Source organism: Panthera pardus, unplaced genomic scaffold (assembly GCF_024362965.1).
Source record: "Panthera pardus isolate Hobbes unplaced genomic scaffold, ASM2436296v1 HiC_scaffold_20, whole genome shotgun sequence".
NCBI lineage: Eukaryota > Metazoa > Chordata > Mammalia > Carnivora > Felidae > Panthera > Panthera pardus.
Window position 1 is genome coordinate 16,865,794 of NW_026526766.1, and position 16,302 is coordinate 16,882,095.

The 16,302-nt window shown below is 38.0% G+C and overlaps 1 protein-coding gene across 2 annotated transcripts in view; it reads right to left on the reverse strand.

Moving 5' to 3' along the window:
* The window catches only part of CARNMT1 (carnosine N-methyltransferase 1), a 44,962-nt gene that overhangs the window by 16,390 nt on the left and 12,270 nt on the right, over positions 1-16,302 (reverse strand). For both annotated transcript variants that reach the window (XM_019463584.2, XM_019463585.2), the window contains one exon: positions 796-936. In XM_019463584.2, the coding sequence (XP_019319129.1) occupies positions 796-936 (141 nt within the window). The remainder of the gene's footprint in view (positions 1-795; positions 937-16,302) is intronic.

The window sequence follows — 16,302 nt, forward strand, 5'->3', positions numbered from 1 at the left end:
AGATGAGCAACCAATCATGAATTAAAAGACAGGAAAAAAAATTAAAGTAAATTCAGAAATATAAATGTGTCGTTCACTCACATTTTAAAAAATGTATTTCCAAACTTCAGACTCAAGTAAAAACACAGTCCACTATTTTCTCAAAAAAGTGGTATGGGTTTCGTTTGCTACTCAACTATTCTAATTGTCTCCTTTTAACCTTCTCACCCCTCCCTAACTCATACTGCCACCAAGAAAACATTGTATTTAATTTAAACAAGGCAGCTAGTTCTTTTTTCCCAATGCACCTCTTCTGGCTTTAAAAATAACAACCCTTTTCCACTATTTTCTAAAAGAGGCCACAGAAATTCTGAGAGATGTTTCCAACTCAGTCATAGGAGCATACTTGGCCACTTTATAAGAATCTGATTAAGGGAAGAAGTTACGACTGCTACACCGAACTCTGATTCCATTAAAGAAACCAATGGGTGGAGAAGTTTAGGGAACAGAGAGAAAACACTCCTTCCCGGATCATACATACAGTCTTGCAATTCTGCACAGGAAGCATTTCTGTTTTGTGGGATATCTCATCATTTTCTAAAAAGTCACTTATCCATCCTGTTTCAACATTCTGCTAACTAGGAACTGATTAAAAGTGGTATTTTGTATAAGCAACTTGATGTTAATATAAGAAACAATTATGACACATATAATCAAACACTATGTATTTATCTTCAAATTCAGAATGGCTCAAAAATAGGTAAGTCAATCTGATTCTGAGAAATTACTATTTCTAGCAAAAAGTAAATTAAATACCTGTTGAGTACAAAGTTGGAAGAAAAGAGCATAAAAAAACTCCATTCATTTCCTTGACAAGCATAACCTAGCATAGCTATCTCCCAGGCCAGTCTTCCTAGTCCAGCACCAGGTACCAGAATATTTACTTTAGAAGGATCCCTGAAATGAAATAAGGCAATTATGTCCAACCCCTCAAAGAAAAAAAAAAAAAAAAGACAAAATCCACATTAACTAAAAACTTAGATATTCAGTAAGTTCACTCAAGACTCTGACTTCTTAAAATTGAGAAGTACTTCTAAACATAAATGAAAAATAAGAGTATGAGGAATTATCACATGTGCAGATATCGGGTGAAGGTTTCATGCTCTAAATATTTTTCAGGAAAGAAAGGAGTCACCTTATATCTAAACTTACAAAGACACTCATATTCCCAAGTAGCTGTCACTTGAACAACAACTACCTCAAAAAGACGAATCATCCCCAGGGAAGGGATCCCGATACACACAAAGACTGAACAAAATTATTTTATCATGGAACAGTAAACCAAAACATTATTTCTAAAGCCTGTAGCAAATACAATGGTTTGTGTGACTAAGATAAAACGTATGTAGATTTTAACGTGTTAGGTGTATCTGTAAGAGTCTACGGATTTTGCCGGCACAAGAACCTGGAGGGAGGGTGTCCTCATGGGCGGAGTGAGGAAGCGCCTCCTAACTGAGCACAGACAGTGGCAAGCAGGTCACACCAAACCACTGGCTCTCCCCCGATGAGCATCACACTACAGTCACAACTTCTCTTCACCGTAAGATCCACCATCCACTTTCAAATGGCTAACAGCCTTAGCAAAGCAAGGGACTTTCTCAGAAATTCCAGTCCGATAGAACTCTAGGGGAACTAAAATGGCATTCTTACAGAAATCAGCTGCCATCACGTCAATTAAGAAGGAATTTCATTATTATCTGCATTCTCCAAATTTGGCTCATAAATCAAATCCAGGGGCGCCAGGGTGGCTCAGGGGGTTAAGCATCTCAGAGCCTGGAGCCCGCTTCGGATTCTGTGTCTCCCTCTTCTCTCTGCCCCCACGCCGCTCATGCTCAGTCTCTCTCAAAAATAAATGAACGTTAACTTTATAAAAAAAAAAAACAAATCCAATTTCCAAATCTACTCCCACGTAGAACTCTTTTTTAAATCTTTATACCACATGGTCTTTAAGTTTGGTGTGCGCCACCAAATAGCAACAGGTCTTTTCACTAGTGGCCCATATGGTAACCTCAGCATTTCCCATTCTGAAATGAAGAAGAAACAAACAGAACCATGGGGCTTTTGACAATTCAGTCGATAAATATAGTAACGTGGGAATTTGTCCACGGTCATCCAGTCTGAAACATATTACGTATGTATTTGCATAAAAACCTTAACAAAGTCTCTTTAGTTTCACTGTTTAATTTTATATATACAATAAGGCACAACCAAGATTTGTTAAAAAATCATTTCTGACAAGTAGGCTTATTCTGATATAGACATTCTTTAATATTTGACATGAGCAAACTGATGCCAAGTGGTCACAGAACAGTTTTCACTAAAATAAAATGCTTTCTTATTTCAGATTACACACAATGTCTCTACGTGTGAACACTTTAATATTTTTTCTTTTTTTGTTTTGTTTTTAGAGAAATAGAGAATGCAAGTGGGAGAGAAGGGCAGAGGGAGGGAGAGAGAGAGAAAGACAGAGAGAGAGAGAGAGAGAGAGACTGACTGACCCAAGCAGGCTCCATGCTCAGCACGGAGCCCGATGTGCAGCTCAATCCCATGGTCCTGGGATTGTGACCTGAACTGAAATCAAGAATCGGACACTCAACTAACTGACCCTCCCAGGCGCCCCAACACTTTAATTTTTAATTGACTTTATAGATTAAACTTTAAATTTTTTAATTTTTAAGTAATCTGTACGTCCAATGTGGGGCTCGAACTTACAACCCCAAGATCAAGAGTCAGACGTTCTTCTGACTGAGCCAGCCAGGTGCCTCTGATTACATTTCTTTTTTTTTTTTTTTTTAATGTTTATTTATTTTTGAGACAGAGAGAGAGCATGAATGGTGGAGGGTCAGAGAGAGGGAGACACAGAATCCGAAGCAGGCTCCGGGCTCCAAGTTGTCAGCACAGAGCCCGACGCGGGGCTCGAATTCACAGACCGTGAGATCATGACCTGAGCCGAAGTCCGATGCTCAACTGACTGACCCAGGCGCCCCTGATTACATTTCTAATGAAGAGAATGGGTACCGTCCTCTCGCTTGGTGTAGACCTACCTGTACCAGTATCTAACAAGCACATACATATTTTTAGTATCAGAATTTGTAAAACTACAAGCCATAGAACTCTGTGCTACCCTTTGTTTAAAGGACATGCCACTGTGACACCTCACCCAGGCCTGCCTCTCTCATTTCCACTCCCTATCAGATCCACCAAAACCCTTAGTCTCCCAGAATTACCTCTTTATTTTTCTCAGTTCCTATTTGCCCAATCAAAACATGCATTTTTCCCAAGTGACCGTTCTCACCTTAGATTAAAAAAAAAAAAAAAAAGCAAAGTAATGCAACAAAAAGTAAATGATATGGAAGTAAATTCATAGAGTATTTAAACTGTTATAAAAATAATCACTAATAATTTCTGAATGGCTGATGAGCTGAGTAAAATATTACCATGAAGAAATTAGAAATCCTGCTAACCCTAAGGGGGCAGTTGTGTTAACAATGGTGCTGGACAATTATTTTGTTAACTTATGGAAAGCTAAACTTTATGACCAAATTCTCCTTACCTAAAAAGGCCTATAGAACTCTCTACCCCCACCTTGTGGCAGAAAGTGCCATATAAAACTACTAAAAAGCTATCAAGCCGTGGAATGCAGACTATATCAAGGCCCCAGACTAAGAGCAGAGATCATGATAGATCTATCTATTATATAATATATATTTCTGTGGGTATATAAAAGACACATTAAAATAAATGCCACAGAATTGAAAAAACAGTCAAAAATCAAGCAATGAATGAATGCCATGGCGAGAATTTTTCCCTAAATTTTTGTCCTTAGCTAGATTTGTTTTTCATTGGGTTATTATATGAGGGATACTAACAGCATAATGGAAAGCGTCTCTAATTTAATGTGTATGAAACTAAAACATGCTAAAAGGCAGTTTCCGCTAGGACTCCAGGTCAACTCTACAGCATTTCAATGAAGATATTTCTGCGGAAAATAAGAGAACTAGAAGTCTACATATAGACTTTGGGGTGAGGTGACTTTAACCTTGCCTAAAACTTAGAAAACCAGGCATAGAGGCATATTACATGGGGCTCAATAATCAAATGATGCTGCTGGAGATTCTTCGCAAAGAAATGTAAGCTAACAGGTCTACCTACTTATTAAGGTCCGACTATGGACAAGCAGTATGTTTGCTACCAATGTGGCACCCCTGAGAAGAGCAGGAAAAGTTTCAACAGTTTACCCCAGACAAGCAAGAATGAAGAGCGCACTCCTGTAAGGACAGGGCAGGGGCCCCTGCGTGTCTAAAGAGGCCGTGCATCGTGCCTGTCCCACGCTCCGTGTTCCAACCATCATCAGCAGTAATTGCTCTTCTTGAGAGAGGTTTCCTTTATCGCACACAGAATGATTTCTGTGCTGCGGCTGCAGGATTAGCAAGTTCCAAAACACAAAAGACTTTCTCTTGGGTCAACATGACCCCTGGAGGTCAGGAGCGCGCGCAACTTTCAGGCACTTGGGAGTGTTCCGTCCTGCTTGAACTGTAGCAGTTCTCTGTTCAATACAGTAAAAGCCACTAACCACTTGCGACTACTGAACACTTAAAACGTGGCTAGTCCAAGTTGAGAGGTGTTGCAAGTGTGAAACAGATGCCAGATTTCAAAGATCTAGTATAAAAAAGGAATGTAAAATACCTCATTAATAATCTCACATACTGATTATATGCTGAAATAATATTTCAGATACACTGGGCTATTAAAGTAGATTATTAATTTCACCTGTGACTTTTTATGTGGCTATTACAGAAGTTAAAATAACATATACAGCTTGCATTTTATTTCTATTGACCGGGGCTGATCCACACACAGAAATAGTAAAAACACAATTTTGAGCAAAAGCCAATTGTGAAATGACACCACAAACCATTCTTTGAACTTTTACAATAAAAAGAACAATAAAATATATTGTTTATAAAGGTATATGAACACGTAGTTAATGTCGGAAGGCTAGAGTAACAAATTCATATTAGCTATTATCTCTGGAAAGAGATAAGAATATATACTCAGCATGGTTTGCAGGGCATGGTTTCAACTGTGTCTATAATGTTTCTTTTACAAAATATATGCCAAAAAACCCACGCAAATTTAAAAAAAACAAAAAAAAACAAAAAAAAAAGCCCTGAAGTACATATGCAAAATTTAAAGGTCTAACAGAGGTAGGCATTCAAATATTTTTTATTCGAAGTAGAAAATGGGTTAGAAACCCCATTACTGTCTAACCCCTTCAAAAATATGATCCCAGTTTACCTCTTCATCCACTCTTAACACAGAACTCCACGTATCAAACAACTCCTCACCAATTCCAGAAAACACCTCCTCCTCACCTTAATCTTCAGAGCTTCTACACACCCACAGAAACTCAGTTTAAATGATCACCTACCTCATTCATCGATGAAGTCGTTCCCAAATATCCCAGGCAAAGCTTGAACTCACTACCCAGTGCTCTCAGCACTTCATACCTGTTATAGTTTATATTCCAAGTTCTTCTATGCCCCACAGACCAGTCACCTGTTTCTGTAAATAAGACTTCATTGCAACACAGTCCATACACATAGACATATGGTCTGTGGCTGTGTCCCCCAACAACAGAGAAAAGCCTAAAATATTTACTAGCTGGCCCTTTAAGAAGTTTGCCATCCCAACACTACACGTCTGGAACCTCTCTCCTACTCCTACACAGAGCTTCCTTAACCTGTTTTATGATTGAATAAGTATTCTAGTACATGACTGTAACATAATGTATCAAAATCTACTAAGGACATTTCCATTCTTTCCCATCTTTTGTTAGTATAATGTTAAAATTAATACCCTTGGCATAAATGATCTTTCACATTCAGGAATAAATATATCTGTAGAAAGCTTCCCCAAAATTGAATTTCAAGAGTCAAAAGATAAACTTTAAAATTTTGTTAAATATTACCAAGTTGCCCTCCATAAGACTGTACTGATTTATTCTTCCATCAGCAAGCTATAGGCTTCTTCCGGTCTTCAGTAAGTTGTGTAATTTTTAAACTTTGCATTGTAATAGGTGGAAAATGGCATCTTAGTGTGTTTTTCACATTTGCATATTCTTAGGAGATGGAGTTCCTTGTATTTCATGTTCTGTGTACTATTTACACTATTTTTCTACTGGGTTATTAGTATACATTGTTTTCCCACTGAGATATTACTCTAGATTTGTAAGCACTTGAAATCCTGAATTTTAAGAGCTTGAGATCTTGTTTGAAAGACATCTGAAATATTTGTCTTTGGCCTAAGAGGGCTTTCAGGATGAGGGGGTATATCTAAATTTTCAGGCTCTACTCTTGCATTATTTGGCAGTCTACATTTCCTCTATTTTCTCGTTTTAAATGGTTTCTTTTAGCTAAAAGAATCCTTTCATAAATTATATAGTCCTTATTTTAATCTAAGTAGAAAAAATGCTTCTTTAAAGCTCATCCTAATGCCCGACTATATGAGACAAAAATATATTCAACTAGGCAACTGTGTACCTGTTATCTCTTTGGAGTGAACTGCAAAGACATGATAGATTTCTCCCACACACACACAAAATACCACTTCAAATTCTTCTAAACTAGGATGGGCTAATGAAATTAGGACCTAAATATACAGTCTGACAGTTTTCAGAATTCATAAGAGAATACAGTTTCACATGGCTGTGCTTTTTCATCTCAGGACTCAAGACTCTCTTTCCTTAGCAGCTATAAACTTTATAGCATAAAATTCTTAAATTCAAATGATTAAATGATTAGATAGTCACCTGAAAAATTAAAACTCTCCATCCATTCAGTTCAGACCACCAACTGAAATGTTACTGTGCTTATGTTCGTATTTAAGAAAAAGCTTTAAAATTGCATTGCTAATTTCAATGAGCAACTGCTCACTAAAGCAGAGTCCAAGTCTATTTAAACCCTAAACAGACTAGAAGCTAGTAATTACTGAAATGGTTGGCATCCGGCACAATTAAACAGCATTTCCTTAATGAACAGAGACCCCAATACATGTGTCAATCTGTGGCTTCAAAGCTGCTTGTGCTTGTAAATTCAGGCATTTAAAAACTCTAAGCAAACAGGGGCGCCTGGGTGGCGCAGTCGGTTAAGCGTCCGACTTCAGCCAGGTCACGATCTCGCGGTCTGTGAGTTCGAGCCCCGCGTCAGGCTCTGGGCTGATGGCTCGGAGCTTGGAGCCTGTTTCCGATTCTGTGTCTCCCTCTCTCTCTCTGCCCCTCCCCCGTTCATGCTCTGTCTCTCTCTGTCCCAAAAATAAAATAAAAAATGTTAAAAAAAAAAAAAAAAAAAAAACTCTAAGCAAACAAATAAAAATAAAAACTCTAAACAGAGACAAACTGGACCAACTCATGACAAGTGTGTTTTCATAGGAAAAAAATACTTTAATGATCACAGGCATAGTTAATTCTATGCATATTTAAATATATTCTCTTTTAGAGACGGCTCAGTTAGAAAAAGCCTCCACTAAAATTTCAGAAAGAACCTGACACACCGGGAACAAGGTGGTGAAAAGAGGAGGACCTGGTTTGGTGCTGTCGTTTCTATCTCTGGGGGTGCTGTGCTTTTCGCAGAACTTCCAACAGCGCTATGTTGGGACAGAGCATCGGGGATTCACCACCTCTGTGGTCCGTAGGAGCCACTATGAGGAGGGCCCAGGAAAGAATTTGCCGTTTTCAGTGGAAAACAAGTGGTGGTTATTTGTTATGATGACTACGGACTTTGGACCTGGATTTGCTGCGCCTTTTTTTTTTTTATAGTAAGACACCAATTGCTTAAGAAAGAAGGATGTCTGGGGCGCCTGGGTGGCTCAGTCGGTTAAGCATCTGACTTCGGCTCAGGTCATGATCTTGAGGTCCGTGAGTTCGAGCCCCGCGTCGGGCTCTGTGCTGACAGCTCAGAGCCCAGAGCCTGTTTCAGATTCTGCGTCTCTCTCTGACCCTCCCCCATTCAAGCTCTGTCTCTGTCTCAAAAATAAATAAAGGTTGAAAAAAAAAAGAAATAAGGATGTTTTAATTAATCCATTAAACAGATGTGAAAAGGAGCATTTTAAGAAGCGCAGTCTCTCTGAAAAATGGATCAAACTCTTGAATTCAACATACTCAATATGTTTGTAAATAAACTTATGGCATGAATCCTTAATGCCTCTTCTCTGAAACCTGGAATGTAATAATTGTGCTTACTTTTTATTTAGGAAATGTTCCAGAATTTGTTTGGTCAAAATATGTGTGTAATTTAGCCTCTTTCTTGGTTTTAAATTTTGAGATTTAATTTTTGATTACTAGGTCAGGACCTTGTTGGTAATTTATGTTCTATAAAATACAAATTTGACTTTGTTGTCCCACAATAATTTTTTTTAATTGAAAAAGAGGAAGAAGTGTACTTTTAGTCTTTACTTTGAGGCAGTAAAATTGTTTTTCTTCATGAGTGATAATTACTTAATCATGAGTAAAACCAATAGTGAGTGTATAGAGTGAAGTACAAGAGCTTTTTTCCCTCCAGACTTGTTACCTAAAACTAAATTTTTTGCCTTGATAAATTTGCTATTGACCAATACTAGTTTTGTTTAGACTGAATAAAAGTAGAATATCTGAAATGAAATGTAAAAAAAAAAAAAAAGAAAGAACCCAAGCAGACGTAAATTCGAGTCAAATCCAGCCTGAAATATGAAGACATCAAATTCCCATGTGCTTGCTGTGGCATAAATAGGGGCCTGGAAATTTATCCGAGACTCAACGCTGACCAGGACTGAGCTAAGAATCAACCTGGATTCTGAAGGGCTGTATTAATGTCCCTTCCAAGGACGAGGGGTTTACTTTTTTATGGCAAAGTTATGACTTTAATACAGATATTGACTTTAGTGTTTTATTAGCTTCATGTTTTTAAGGTTCTATGACAGCTCATCTTACCAACTATAAGGAAACCAACCTACATTAAAGAAAAACAAATGACATAGGAAAAGATAATGAAAGGTTCTCACCAGGTCCAAGAATGGCACAAAAAAAAGAAGGCTGACAGATACTTTGGCACACTCCATTCAAAGTTTAAATACACCAGTCTACTTTTATAATATTATTTACTTTCAGGGAAGGGAAATGGGTGGCTGGGTAACAGTTATGGGAAAGAGACTTTAAATCCTGTTAAGTTTTTAAATTTTTGAATACTGTGATATGTTTTAACAAATCAAAATCATTTAATTATTATTTTTAAAATAAATGATTACAATCATTAAGAGTTAATCCATCCTTTTCTCACCAGTCCACATTCTATCTTTCAGTAGGAATAGTAATAATAATAGTAGATAGATAACAGCAAAATAATGTTCTGTATAGTTCACCAGGAAATTTAACAATGGCAAGCCCTATCGTAAAGCTTTTTTTTTTTTTACCGTTTTATTTATTTTTGACAGACAGAGAGAGACAGAGCATGAGCGAGGGAGGGGTAGAGAGAGAGGGAGATACAGAATCTGAAGCCGGCTCCAGGCTCTAAGCTGTCGGCACAGAGCACGACGCGGGGCTCGAACCCACAAACCATGAGATCATGACCTGAGCCGAAGCTGGAGGCTTAACCAACTGAGCCACCCAGGCGCCTGATAGCTGACATTGTTATACTGACTGGACAGCATGGTAATATACATGATTCATTGATCGTGACTAAATGAGTATGAACAAAGTCATGTCGAAAGTGCTAGAAATGATGCTGACATAAGCATTTGGCATTTAGCTTTCCAAAAATACCCCAAATTTGGTACATTCCAATTATAAAGAGTCTCACTTCATAACCTACTTTTCAAAAACAGAAATAATTTGAATTTTGAGAAATACCTGGATTTTATGTTTATAGGAGCTATTCAGCTATTATGTATTATTTTTAGAGCAGAGCACTGAATATATACACTGACAGCACCAACTAGAAACTATGAGTATAACATCCTACAATATAATCTACAATATATCAATGTTTATAAAAGTCCATAAAATTGAAAACACTTGTTTATGAAAAATAAGGAAATGAGAGATTATATCATAATTCTTTTTTAAGTTTACTTATTTTGAGAGAGAGAGAGAGAGAGAGAATGCATGTGGGAGAGGCAGAGAGACAGAGGGAGAGAGAGAGAATCCCAAGCGGATCTGTACTATCAGCATGAAGCCTGATGCAGGGCTCAAACTCACGAACTGCAAGATCACGACCTGAGCTGAAATCAAGAGTTGGATGCTTAACTGACTGTTATCCTAATGTAGGATAAGAAAATCTGTAGCATGTATTAAAGTAAACAAAGATAGCCTTTAACAACTGTGTGATTTTTAGCTATTTATTCCAACTTGAGCCCTCAGTTTTCAAAACAAACGTTATTGAGGAAGAAGACTTCATATCTTAAAGAAAAATTAAAAGCATATTTCAACATTGCCACCTCAATATTCCCTAGTCAAAGACGTAAAGATGTCTCCCAATAAAGAAAAGCCATGGACCAGATGGTTTTAGAGGTGAATTCCATTAAATATTTAATGACAAATGAACACCGTTTCCTCTCAAACTCCCAAAGAAGTAAAGAACACTTCCTAACTCATTCTACGACACCAACATTATCCTGATACCAAAATCAGGTAACAACATCACAGGAAAAGAAAATTCACAAGAGTTTTCACAAAAGAAAAAGAGAACAGATCAAGAATACCCTTTTTATAAATGTAAAAATCCTCAACAAAATATTAGCAAATTGAACCCAACAACTATTAAAAGGATTGTTCACCATGAACAAATGCAAATTTATGTCAGGAATGCAAGAGTGGTTCAATATAAGACAATCAGTCAATGTAACATACCATTAATAGAACAAAGGAAAGAGGGAGGATTTTTTCACTTGGCACAGAAAAATGCAACACTTTTTCTTGATAAAAACGCTCAGAACGCTAGGAATAGAGAGAAAATTCCTCATAATGATAAGGGGTATTTATGAAAAACCTACAGCTAAAAACATCAAATTCAATAGTGAAAGAAAGACCCGGAACATGATAAGGATGCTCCCTTTTATCACTGCTATTCAATGCTGTACCAGAAGTTCTGGCCAGAGCTATTCAAATGGGAAAGGAAGAGGTAAAAATCCATCTCTACTTGCAGATGTCACGAGCCTGTATATTAGAAAATTGCAAACAATCCACAAGAAAGCTCCTAGAGCTAATAAGTTAAGCAAAGTTGCAGGGTCACACAATCAACACATAAAAATCAGCTGTGTTTCTATACACCAGCAATGACCAATCCAAAAGAAAAAATTAAGAAAGTTAATTCCATTTATAATAATAGCATCCAAAAGAACTAAATACTTAAGGAAGGAATCCAACCAAGGGGGGGAAAAAAAAGACTTCTACACTGAAAACTACAAAACACTGCTGAAAGAAATTAAAGATCTAAATAAATAGAAAGACATCCCGTGTTCATGGATAGGAAGATTTAACACCGTTAAGATGTCAATACTATCCAAACCAATCTACATGCTTAACAGTCCCTAAGAAAATTCCAACACCTTTTTTTCACAAGAATGGAAACGCTGATTCTGAAATTCATATGGAATTGCAAGGGGTCCCAAAAAGCCAAAACTACCTTGAAAAATAATAAACTGAAGGACTTAAGCTTCCTGACTTCAAAATTTACAAAGCTACAGAGATTAAAATACTGTGGCATTGACATAAGGTCCAATGTATAGACCAACAGAATAGAAGAGAATAGAGAGCCCAGAAATAAACCCTCACACATACGGTCAGTTGATTTTCAACAACAGAACCAAGACAATTCGATGCAGAAAGGCTAGTCTTTTAAGAAATGGTGCTGGGGGGGCGCCTGGGTGGCTCAGTCGGTTGGGCGGCCGACTTCGGCTCAGGTCATGATCTCGCGGTCCATGGGTTCGAGCCCCGCGTCGGGCTCTGTGCTGACAGCTCGGAGCCTGGAGCCTGTTTCAGATTCTGTGTCTCCCTCTCTCTGACCCTCCCCCGTTCATGCTCTGTCTCAAAAATAAAGAAAACGTTAAAAAAAAAATTAAAAAAAAAAAAAAGAAAGAAATGGTGCTGGGAAAACTGGATATCCCTATGTAAAAAAAAAAATGAAGTTAGACCCTTACCTTATACCATATGCAAAATGAATTCAAAACGGATCAAAGATCTAAACTTAAGAATTAAAACTATAAAACTCTTAGAAGAAAGTATTGAGGAGGGGCGCCTGGGTGGCTCAATCAGCTGAGCATCCGACTCCTGGTTTCGACTCCATTCTTGAGTCGGAGCACTGCGTCAGGCTCTGTGCTGACAGGACGGAGCCTACTTGGGATTCTATCTCCCGTTCTCTCTCTGCCCCGCCCCTGCTCGTTCTCTCTCTTTCTCTCTCAAAATAAATAAATAAACTTAAAAACAAAACAAGAAGAAAGTATTCAGGATGTTGGATTTGGCAGTGATTTCATAAACATGACATGAAAAGCACTAGTGCAAAAGGAAAAAACAGATAAACTGGACTTCACCAAAATTATAAAATTTTGTATGTCAAAGGACATCACAAAGTGCAGAGACAACCTATAGAGTTGGAGAAAATATTTGCAAGTCATAGATCCAACAAGGAAACAATACATGCAGGAAAAAAAAGGGGGGGGCAGTTTCCACGTATCACAAAGATCACACAATTTCATCTATGACAAATCATCTTCAACCCAAACATAATAAAGACTATATATAAAAGCATGAAGAGTCAGTGCTATAAAAAATTAGACACCCCAAGTATACTGTATCCTCGTTGATAAAACTTGGAATATAAAATGTATTAACAAGTCTGCGGACACTAAAAATGTGAGTGAGTAGGATACATGTCAAGCATTTCTAGTAGTTGAAGTATTCAGAATCTGCCTAGCTTTGAAGCCTATGGATAAACTTCTTTCTACAAAAACATGTCATTAGAAAACTTCTTCCTAAATTATATCTGCAGGGCACAATCAGTGAATTATTACCTATATTACTTCTGAATCTTATAGATTGGCTATTTGAACATGTAGAAATAAGCCCTGGTCTTTTTTTTTTTTTTTCCAGGAGTGATAATATGGCTGGAATAATAATTTCAACTGTGCTTCCAACGTTACTCACTTACTGAGCTATATCTGGGTTTCAGACCCAGAACACTATAAATCTGATTGAAGAAATATTTACAGAACTGAAAATCAGTGAAGTGTCATAACTGTCATCAACAATAGAATAAAAGAATGAAAGCTTTAAGTGACACAGGAATCACAAGTATATAATCAATCTATTATCCCCTCAACTGGATGTTAAGAACACAGCGGGTCAAAAATTAACTGACCACAAGGAGAAATACAGTGGGTGATTTTCAGGGTACTGAGCTACAATCTGCATGGCACAGACGTGTAGATATTCAAACAAGGTGGATTAGCTGTCATTACATGTCAAAGGCTGACTAAATAAGAGAGTCTCAATCTTATCTTTGGCAGAGGACAGTTCCAATATACAAATGGCTTCCTGTGGACCTACTAGGTCATTTACTGCTGAAGAAATAACTATATTTTCATGCCTTGAGAGTCCGAGTGCTTAATATTGCAAACACCTTCCTATCAATTAATTCAGGAAAGATCGTGAAATCAATGTACACGAATCAATGTACAAGAATGAAGTAAAAGGTGAGATGCAGATGAAAACTTAGAAAGTATTTCAATCTAGAAATTGACAATGGTTACATTGCCACATTTCTAGATGCAAGGTTTAGACCATTTTTTCTTAAGTGATTGAAGCAGCTAATACATGCAATAATATCAAGTATTAAAAACATTTAAGAGATTCAGTCAACCTCCCAAGTTCATGGCTTGCCAGAATAAGGAGAATGCCTTTTTTCTGGTTGTCAATATACTTCAGTTCCTACTGTTCTTTTACATACACCGTCTGGCATTCTATCAAAAAATTATGGGACGTGCAAAACAGCAAGAAAATGTACCCCATCTCTATGAGAGGAAACGATTATCAGAACTGACCCACAAACAGCACATATGTTGGAATTATCAGACAGGGATTTAAAAATAAACATAATAGGGGGCGCCTGGGTGGCGCAGTCGGTTAAGCGTCCGACTTCAGCCAGGTCACGATCTCGCGGTCTGTGAGTTTGAGCCCCGCGTCAGGCTCTGGGCTGATGGCTCGGAGCCTGGAGCCTGTTTCCGATTCTGTGTCTCCCTCTCTCTCTGCCCCTCCCCCGTTCATGCTCTGTCTCTCTCTGTCCCAAAAATAAATAAAAAACGTTGAAAAAAAAAAAAAATTAAAAATAAACATAATAGGAGCGCCTGGGTGGTTCAGTTGGTTAAGCATCCAACTTGAGCTCAGGTCACGATCTCGCGGTTCAGGAGTTTGAGCCCCGCATTGGGCTCTGTGCTGACAGCTCAGAGCCTGGAGCCTGCTTTGGATTCTGTGTCTCCCTCTCTCTCTGCCCCTCCCCGCTCACACTCTGTGTGTGTGTGTGTGTGAAAAATAAACACTAAAAAAAATAAAAAAATTTAAAACCTAAACATAAAAAATACATTAAAACATCAGGTGGAAAAGGTAGATCACATGCACAAACAGGAAATGTCAGCACAGAGAGAACACACAGAGAAAGGTATGTGTATATGGAAGTACTAGAAATTTTTTAAAAATTCTGTATCAGAATTAAAGAAGTCTTTCAATGGGTTTATCAACAGATTGGCATAATAAAGAATTCGTGAAATTCGAGTAAGGTCAATAGAAACTACCCAAACTAAAATATAGAAAGAATTAGTGGCAAAAGAGCCATCTGACACGTTACAGACCATGTCAAGCAGTTTCATAAACATACGATTCAGTCCCAGAAGGGAAAGAGATAAGAGCAAACAATTTTTGATTTTTGATTTGGCGATACATATCTACCCAAGCCTCCCAAAGCAAAACAAAGCCCACACTGGATAAATACAAAGAAAACCACATCGAGGCAACTCATCGCCAAACTTCTGACAAACAGAAGTCAGGGGTGGAGTAAGGAGAATAGGGAGTAACCGCTTCATGGGTATGGGATTTATTGTGGGTTGTGGAAATGTTTTCCAACTCTGTAAGAGACGATGGATACACAATACTGTTAATTTACTAACTACCATCAAAGTGTTCACTTTAAAACTGTCACATTTTTTATATGCATTTCACCTCAACTTTTTAAAAGGAGGGGAAAAACACCAATATGTGTTTCTCAAAACAAGGTATAAAATGGCTCTTAAACATATGAGACTAGTCAATTTCTTTCATAGCAAGAGAACTGCAAATAAGAAGTAGGCCAAAATACGATTCTCCACCCGTCAGATTGGCAAAAGTTTACAAGCTTGGTAATGATTGTGAACACACAGTGTGTGGCAAGGCTGTGAGTAAACCGGCACTTTTGTACATTGCTGACAAGAAGGCGAAACAGTACAGCCCTTATAGGGATATGTGGCAATAACTGTGGCACAGAGCCTAAAGGGCCCCACCTACTGGTGTTCACACCTTTTTATAATCTGCTCCCTTTAGTGTGTGCAGGGATTTATGACTTGCTTCTTCTAACCAACAGTCACCGTGTGATAACATCACATCATAAAAACTCCACTGAAGGCTTCTAAAGACTCCTTGCCAGCCTGGCGAAGTAAGTGACCAGTTGGGGAAAGCTCACAAGACAAAACCGCTGAGGCAGACTCCCACGGCAGGCAACAGGAAGCTAGGGCCCTCAGTCCTGCAACCCCAATGAAATGAATTCTGCCAACAACATGAGTGTGTGTGGAAGCAGATATTTCCACAGTCGAGCCACCAGATGAGAACACAGCCCACCAGACATCCTGACGCAACCTTTTAAAGATCCTACACCAAGGACTCAATTAAGCTATGTCCAGACTTCTGACTCACAGAAACCGTGAAATGATAAATGTGTCTGTTTTAAGCAGTTAAATTTGTGGTAATTTCTTTTACAGCAACAGGCATTTAAACTTGTGGTAATTTCTTTTATAGCAACAGGTAACCAATACACTTATGTCCCACATGCATTTACCTTTCAGATTCAGTAATCCCATGTCTAAGAATTTACACTAAAGATACACTTCCAACAGTACAAAAATACACATGCATATGGTCATTAATTATAACACTATGTAATCTCGACACCCAACGTGGGGCCCAAACTCACAACCCTGAGATCAAGAGTCAAT